Here is a 9,346-nt window from a genome sequence, read left to right as displayed (position 1 = left end):
AGAAAACAGTGCAACAATGAATGAATGAAAACCCAAAATCTCTGTAAATGTTCATTAAAACTAATAAAATTTAATAATAATAAAAAAGATTCCTCTCAAAGGCAAAGTAGAACTTCAGATAGGGCCTCAGTCCTCTGCTCGTCCAACAAAACTGTATAAGGCTTTTCTTTGTACTATTTAAGGGGTTCTGGTGTTGCAATGGTTAACCCACTCTCAAAGTTCTGAGGAAAAAAAGATCTTGGAACCTGTTTCCATAAGGATTACAGGCTAAGAAAGTCTACTGGAAGTTTTACTCTTCCTCTGGGTGCCTGTGAGTCAGAATCACCTGGAGAACAAACAATAACGTGCCGTGTTTGATCCTATTGCTTTCTTGAATTAAACCCAAACAGTACTCAGTATGCTTTAGCCTACTTCACCTTTATTACGCTAGAATTTCCTAACAGGTAACAGGAGCCAGACTGCTTATTAAACATGTCACCGGAAGTCAGCCTCTCAGTATCTCAACATACCTTCATTTAAGTCACTCAGAAAACCTATTCTCATATATAAAATGAGAGCTGTTTCTTTTTCTTCACAGGGACAAGTGAGACAAAACTACTGAAAGTATTCTAAACGGGTAAATTACTAGATAAGTGAAGCAGTCTTTTTTTTTTTCTTAATGTTAACAAAAGTTTAAATTATAAGAAAAACAGTCATCTTAAAGGGCCATAAAACAACAAAAAAAACTCCCAGAAATTGATCTGCATACCGAAGTATAAATGAATGAGTCTAAGTTTCAGTAGTCAGGCGCTCAACTATTAACTGAAATGTCAACAGTTCAAATTGTCAAATTGATCTGTTGCTCCACATGAGAAATATATGGCGGTGTACTGTGTAGAGATTAGTCTTGGAAATTCCAGGAGGCAGTTTTACTACCTTCTATGTGGTTTCTACAAGTCACAAGGACAATAAGAGTCATAACAAAATAGGGTGGGTTTTTTTTCCACATACCAGTATAAATAATTTGCCAGTGTTGAATTTTTGCAGGCTCTTGATATCAAGAAGGTACAAAGATCTTGCTGAAAAAAATGAGAAATAAACATTTTTATGTTACTATTTACTATCAACAGGGGGGAAATAAGATGGTTCTATTAAATCCATGCAAACATTCAAGTATTTACTTGAAACGAGGCAATTTTAGAAATAATACGGATGCCAGGGGTCAAAGAGTTTCTTGTCTTTCTGTTGTTGTTGTTATGTGCCGTCCAGTCTTTTGCGACTCATAGCGACCCTATGCACAAGAGCCCTAAACCCTGCTCTATCCTGCGCCAACCTCACCGCCTCTGACACACCCATCCTGACTACCCCAGTCACCGAATCAATCCATCTCATAGAGGGTCTTCCCCTCCTGCGCTGTCCCTCCACTCTCCCAAGCATGATGTCCCTCTCTAAGGACCCGTCCCTCCTGGCAACATGTCCAAAGTATGTCAGACGAAGCCCCAGAATCCTTGCCTCCAAGTAGTAGCTTGTTTTAATCCTCTCCAAGATGAATCTGTTTGTTTTCCTGGCAGTCCATGGTACATTCAGTACCCTTCTCCAGCACCACAGCTCAAAAGCATCCACTCTCCTTCTGTCCTCCCTAGCCATTGTCCAACTCTCTGATGCATAACAAGCGATTGCAAATACCATGGCCTGTATCAGGCGCACCTTAGTCTCCAGAGAGACACTGTTCCTCCTGAGTACGTTAGAGAGGTCCCTAACAGCAGACTTTCCCATCGCGATACGCTTTTTGATTTCCTGACTATTGGTGCCAAGAGTGTTGACTGTGGAGCCAAGCAAACTGAAGCTGTGAACAATCTCAATCTCTTCGCCATCCATCCTGACGCTTCCAATTGGTCCAGTGGTGAGAATCTTTGTCTTCTTGACATTGAGCCGCAGTCCTCCATACTGAAGGGTGCAGTCCTTGACCCTTCACAGCAAGTGCATGAGGTCCTCCACAGTTTCAGCAAGCAGGGTTGTGTCATCTGCATAATGCAGATTGTTAATAGATCTTCCACCAATCCTGATGCCACAATTCTCCTCATAGAGCCCAGCCTCTCGGATAATCTGCTCTGCATACATGTTGAAAAGGTGTGGAGACAGGATGCATCCCTGGCATACACCCTTCCCAATTTTGAACCATGTAGTGTTACCTTGCTCTGTTCTGATGACTGCCTCTTGGTCCAAGTATAGGTTTCGCATTAGCACAATTAAATGTTCTGGGATTCCCATTCTTCTCAGAGTCAGCCACAGTTTGTTATGATCCACACAGTCAAATGCCTTTGCATAATCAATGAAACACAGATAGACATTCTTCTGGTATTCTCTGCTTTCAGCCAAGATCCATCTAACATCAGCAACAATATCCCTAGTACCACAGCCCCTTCTAAACCCAGCCTGGACTTCCGGCAGTTCTCTGCTGATGTGCTGTTCTAATCGTTTTTGGATGATCTTCAGTAGAATCTTGCTTGCATGTGAAATCAATGACACTGTTCTGTAGTTTCCACACTCAGTTGGGTCACCTTTCTTTGGAATGGGAACAAATATAGATCTCTTCCAGTCAGTTGGCCAAGTGGTTGTTCTCCAGATTTCTTGGCACAACTTGGTGAGCACGTCCAGGGCAACATCTGTTATCTGAAATACTTCAATTGGTATACCATCTATTCCTGGGGCCTTATTTTTTTGCTATTTCCTTCAAAGCAGCTTGAACTTCTTCATCACCATTGGCTCTTGCTCATATGTTATTTCTTTAAATTCCTCTGTATCTGCCAATTCCTTTCTACATAATGACTCAGTATATTCCTTCCATCTTCTTTTAATACTTCCTGGATCATTTAATATTCTGCCCAAAGCATCCTTGATTACAGCAACTCTAGGTTTGAATCTGTTCTTCAGTTCCTTGAGCTTAAGAAATGCTGAGCGAATTCGGCCCTTTTGTCTTTCTGGAGTTTAATAATAAGCAGTAGAGAAATAGTTACAAAAATGATTCCGACTGGGAGGCAAGAAAAGAGATCGACAAGGATATGACATTTAGGCAACACCAAAATGACTGTATGTTCCAAGGTCCTGAGCTTCTTCAAGTAAATAAGCCCAATGTAGCCAAACACTGTGGTAAAAGAGGCTGAATGAAACTGTATTAAAAAATCAGATAATGAGAATTTATGACAAAGACATTAGATATAAAGACAGTTCCTATACAGTGTTAAAACACTCAATTTATCTGTTGTTGTTGTTATGTGCCGTTGAGTCGCTTGCAACATAGCAACCCTATGAACAAGAGCCCTAAACCCTGCTCTATCCTGTGCCAACCTTACAGTTTCTGACAAACCCACCCCCATTACCCCATTATCTCACTGACAGTTGTCCTCTCTTGCACAGTCCCTCCACCTTCCCAAACATGATGTTCCTCTCCAAGGACTGGTACCTCCTCGCAACATGCCCAAAGTATGTCAGATGAAGCTTCAGAATCCTTGCCTCCAAGGAGTAGCCCGGTTTCAGCCTCTCCTGCATGAACTTGCTTGTTCTCCTAGCAGTCCATGGAATATGCAACACTCTTCTCCCGCACCACACAGCTCAAAGGCATAAATTCTTTTTCTATCATCCCTAGTCATGGTAAAGCTCTCTGATGCATAGCACACAACTGTGAAGACTATGGCCTGGATCATGCACACCTTAGTCTCCAGCCTGATGTCATTGCTCTTCAGTGCTCTGGAGAGGTCCCTGACAGCTCACTTTTCTGATGCAATGTGTCTCTTGATTTCCTGGCTGCTGGTACCAAAAGTATTGATTGTGGAGTACACAAATATTTATGTGAATGAATGACTGACTAAAACACTTAATCAACCTTTCTGTTTTAAAAGAGAAAAGTAAATTAGACTGAAACTGAGTGCTTTAGTCAAGGGTTCACCTAACATTCTATGATCCTGTGATATAATATTTTTCAGTTAAGTATTTTCTATTATATCAAGTATAAGTCAAGCAAGCTTGGCTCACCATTAATAGCTGGAACAAAAGACCAATTCACTCATTAATGCCCAAAATTTACGAGCGTGAGAGTACAGATATAAAATATCAATTGTCTGTAATATCAATGTTTGGATTCTCTATTTTTTTTTCTAGTAGCATGAAAAATGCTCTCAAATTCTCTGTCTTGGGAACAAACTCAACAAAACATATTAGACCAGCTTCTGAGAGGCACTTCCAAAAACATGTGAACACTTTTCAGCGCAAACACTACCCTACAAAGGCCTGCTTTAACTCTAAATGGGGCTACGCTTTCAGAAGGATTCAATTTAATTTTTAAGTATGAGTTTAAAAAAAATTGCTTTGTGTATTATCCCATGTTTCAAATAGCACATTTCTGCAATGTAATCACAAACCAACAAAATTTACAGTAGTATTCAAAAATATGTTAACAATAAATATTCTGAATTTTCTTAATAAAATATTTAAGCTCGGTTTATTTTCACATTGCATGTGGATCCATTTATACACTCAAAGCACCAATAAAAGGCTTTGAATTGAGGATTATTTGGCACTTTATGCGGAGGGGGAAAAGTCATAAACATGCATCATAAAGCAAGTTATTTAATAAAGTTGTAATATTTAGTTTATTAATCAAAATCATGGTTTTAAGGACCAACATAAAATGTTTATCTGGTAAAATCTCTTTATAAAAGCTAGAAAACTGTTATACTCACCTCTAGATTTTCACCATCTGAAACTTCTTTTGTCTTAGACGCAGGAGGAGGGGAAGATACAGGAGGGAGAGGGCTGGTTATAATCTGGGAGCTGAAAATACAATAGGTATCATTGAGATGAAAAATATCTTGTCTGTAAGAAAAGATGTAAATACCTTAGCTTATTCTACCTGTGTATAGTTAAAACATCACGTGCTACAGTGTCTTCCACACAATTCTATAGTAACATTACACCTTGGCCCCTAACAACAGCAGCAGTCACAGACGGGTGCAGTAGGCTAAGTGCTGGGCTGGGAACCTTAAGCTTATGTCCCTGACACAGACCTTTATTAATATGAAATCTTGTAGTGTTTCCTTACTGTGTTCACACAACAGATTTCTAATCTAGGTATAGGTTTCATATGAGTACAATTAAGTGTTCTGGATTTCCATTCTCCTCAAATATTAGCCATAATTTGTTATGGTCTACACAGTTTAATGTGCTGGCATAGTTAACAAAGCACAAATAAGCATTCTTCTGGTATTTTTTTTTTCTGCCAGGATCCATCTGACATCAGCAATGATATCTGATATCGCTGGTGTCATGGCCTCTTCTAAATCCAGCTTAACCTTGTGGCACCTCTCTGTCTATACACTATTTTAGCCTTTTTAAATGATCTTCAATAGTATTTTGCTCATTTGTGGTATTAAGGATATTGTCTGGTAATTTTCACATTCTGTTATTTCATCTTTCTTGGGAATTATATCTGAAAGCTGGACAACAAATAAGGATGACAGAGGAAGATCTGATGCCTTTGAACTGTGGTACTGGAGAAAAATACTGAATACCCCATGGACTGTCAAAAGAACAATAGTTATGTCTTGGAGAAGGTGCAAAGTGTTCCTCTGAGGCAAAGATGAAAAAGCTTCATCTCACATATTTTGGGCTTGTGCTACGAGAGGTTATTTCTTGCAGAGGGACATCATGCTTGGGAAAGTAGAGATATGGCAAGAGAGAGAACAACTCTCAACCATATGGATTGATACAGTAACTGCAGCAATGGGCTCAAGAATGTCAGAAATCTGTGAGGATGGCACAGGATAGTACATAGTTCAGACCTGTTATTCATCAGGTCAGTATGAGTTGTAGTTGACTCAATCAATAGTCCCCAGCAACCACAAACTGGCAACCCAAACTTGCAAGGCTTATTATGAGGTAATAACACTTACTCTGGCCATTTTTTTCTAAGTAGTTTCTATACTAAATTATTCAATGTTCGAACAACCCGTAAAGAACAATTACTACTGCTACTGAATATTTTTCAAACAAAAAAGTGTGGGCACAGAGACAATATAGAATTGACACAAGATTACATAGCTAATAAGGAGCAGGATTTTAACTTGGGCATTCGCTACAATCTCCAACACACTACTGCAATATGGTAGTTAGTCCTCGTAAGTACTTTAATGCCAGATTTACGGGCAATACCTCAGCATTAGTAGTACTAGGGCTTAGGACATCAGCGGAAAAAGGACAAAAGCCAATTTAAAAAGAAGGAAAACTTTCAGATTTTAAAACATGATACTACTGCCAGAAATCCATACCTGTCTACTTCTGCAGAACTTATTCCAGAACTCGACACACTCTCTGACACGGAACCCTGACTGTCCTTCTTTGTAGGTTCTAATCCATTTTTTATGTCATCAAAATTTTCATATTTAAGAGCCTGGACCAGCTGTAATAGGTACATCAACAAGTCCTGCCAAACAAAAAAAGAGATTCTTATTAGTGATACAAACACTGTATGATTGCAAATGTAATTTATTCCAAAATGGCAATCTAATACTTAACTAGTTGTGAAATCTTTGGAATGCTACTAGGTTACTTAACTCTCAAAGCCCTACAGTGTCCTCCTCTGCAAAATGGGTATATTACTTATTTCAGAGAGTAATTTTGAAGATTAAGACAGTTAACTATAGAACATTATAGAACAGTCCCTGGTGCAGAGTAAGTGACCAGCAATTCATTTGTTTATATTAATTGTATTCCCAAAAAAACCCCAGAAATAAAAGAATCAAGATGGTTCATGGAAAACTAAGGTGTTAAAAATCCTTTAGTATATTCCACAATTTCTTTTATGTTTAAGATTACATGAGAAACTCCAAATTTTCAAGTTTTTAAAATTTTTTTAAACTTTTTCAGTTAGGATTGTTTTTTAAAAAAAATAGCACTTATCTGTCCCCACTCCCTAAAAGCTAAGGCTTTCACACCCACTTTACAACAAACACCTTACACGTAATACTTTGGATTAGTAAAAATGTTTACTTTTCTACTGGCTACCAAACGAACTTATTAAAAGCCTAAATTTTCCACACTTCAGTTGATAATCAACAGATGGTTTGGACTATGAGAGGGTCAAGAAAGAAGACTTTACTTTTCTGAAGTATTTTCTATCCAATTTATGTAGCCCTTAGATCATCACAAATAAGATTTAAGATTAAGTAAATTTAGATTAAAGAAGGTTAAGTCTACTAATTTTACTTTTAAAAACATCTACAAACTGAAAAAAGCTACCTAATCTCAATTTTTAAATGTTATTTCTCATTTTCAAAATCTAACTGCCACTCAACAAATAATCCGCAGAGAGAGAATGTAAGCATTACCAACTGGACTTTTAGTCCTTCAGTAAGCTGACAAACCAGGTGAAATCCTTATACAAATCTCATACTCCACTATTTCTTTTCTTTGCCATTATGTGCTCTTTCTCCACTATACACCTACTCCTCTCCTACTGACATGATTAGATTCCAAAGAGCAAGTCCTCATTTAAAAAAACTGGTGATAAGCAAAAAGGAAAGACAGCATCAGATTGGGGGGGGGAATGAGATCGACTCCACCACTACATTACTGTCAGACTACACCAGTGAGTAACTGTCAACCCATTAACAATCACAGTTCAATTGGAAGCCTAACAACCTGTTGATACATACAAAATGTTATACCTACTATACATCCTGGCTTTCATTACTCCAGACACCAAACACTGTTACTGTAACTGAACAAAATTGTTGGAGAGTAGTTCTTTGTTTGGTTGGTCGTTTTGATCTGCTATGATGGTGGTGGTTGTTATATACTATTGAGTTGACTAGGACTCAGAACAACCCTATCAACAGATGACAACCTTGCCTTATCTTGTAGCATCCTCAGCACCTTTGATATACTTGAACCTAGTGTTACAGTTACTGTGTTCACTGATCTGGTTGAGGGTCTTCCTCTCTTACACCAACCCTCTATCTTTCCAATTATGATGTTCTTCTCTAAGGACTCGCCCCTACTATAACATGCTCAAAGCATGTAAGATGAAGCTTCACCATCCAAAACCAAGGAACACCCTGGTCACTCTTTCTCCAAGACAGACTTGTCTGTTCTTTTCATCCTAGAAGGGATATTTTAGTGCTCTTCTCCAACATTCAACGGGAAGACACTTATTCTTCTTCTGTTCTCCTGTCACCTTTAGTCATTTTCCAACTTTCAGATGTGAAATGTGGGTTAACAGGATATTTGTATTATAAACCTCATGAAGGTAAAAACCAGAACAATCTATTTCCCTTACTGTAATATATATGAATTCACTACAAACTGTGCTTTGTTTCCACAGAAAACATAAGGAAAATATTCATTGTTATACAGACCTATGAATGTCAGCAGGCAGAAAACTCAAGTGACTCCTAGGAGAGCACTCCTTAAGTGCCTACTTCTAAAAACAATTTTTTATTAGAGCAATAAATACAGCAATAACTCTCTAAAACATCTGATTTTCTCCTACCAGTTTTGAAATTGATGACATCCAGTAACTGCTAAGTATATGTTTTCTCAAAGACCAGAAGTACTACACATAATGGAAAACTGATGAGTATAGTTAATGACAAGTACCCTTCTTGGGAGGTTTAAGTAAATTTCATTTCACGGCTAGCCTTCATTACTAAGGCATACTACAGAAATGCTGTGGAATGTATTACCTGTTGTATTTTCCCATTATAGAAAAGAGTTACTACATAAACTCAAAAGGGCCACAATTCAATTTTCCACAGAACGGAGAAATTCAGAAGACAGATTTCCTCTTTGTAAGTCATTCACCATTAACAGATTTCTGGGTCACTTGGTATTCATAGTCAAAGTATGTGTTATTTCATTTTTATGAAAATAAATTAACTTCAACAGTAACTGCAAAGCTCATGTTTTCTCATTATATCATCACACTTTGAAAAAAAATTTAAAATTCCTCCAAGCATAAAGGGCATAAGCATATAAATAAAACAAAACAAAACAGGTATGCATCTCAGGAAATTCAGGAAAAATTTCCCAAGAGCTATGGAATTTTATTTAGATAGTGATTTCTATTTTTCTCAAGAATATGGGAACTCTAATGTTTCACCGTGTTGTCAACACTCTTGGCACCAGTAGCCAGGAAATAAAAAAACGTATCGCGATGGGAAAGTCTGTGGTTAGGGACCTCTCCAAAATATACAAGAGCAACAGTGTCTCTCTGGAGACTAAAGTCCGCCTGATACAGGCCATGGTCTTTGAAATCACTTGTTATGCATCAGAGAGTTGGACAATGACTAGGGAGAATAGAAGGAGAATTGAC

The 9,346-nt window shown here is 38.0% G+C and overlaps 1 protein-coding gene across 1 annotated transcript in view; it reads right to left on the bottom strand.

Moving 5' to 3' along the window:
* Window positions 1-9,346, bottom strand: part of PIK3C3 (phosphatidylinositol 3-kinase, catalytic subunit type 3) — a 119,418-nt gene that overhangs the window by 50,078 nt on the left and 59,994 nt on the right. Inside the window, exons 11-13 of the mRNA XM_006889233.1 lie at window positions 6,303-6,457; window positions 4,719-4,809; window positions 991-1,058 (exon numbers count right to left, since the gene is read on the bottom strand). Coding sequence (XP_006889295.1) covers window positions 991-1,058; window positions 4,719-4,809; window positions 6,303-6,457 — 314 coding nt within the window. The remainder of the gene's footprint in view (window positions 1-990; window positions 1,059-4,718; window positions 4,810-6,302; window positions 6,458-9,346) is intronic.

The sequence above is a fragment of the Elephantulus edwardii genome, unplaced genomic scaffold (genome assembly GCF_000299155.1).
Source record: "Elephantulus edwardii isolate Elephantulus edwardi_28Jun2011 unplaced genomic scaffold, EleEdw1.0 scaffold00076, whole genome shotgun sequence".
Taxonomy (NCBI): Eukaryota; Metazoa; Chordata; class Mammalia; order Macroscelidea; family Macroscelididae; genus Elephantulus; species Elephantulus edwardii.
This window is presented reverse-complemented; position numbering and strand designations above follow the sequence as displayed.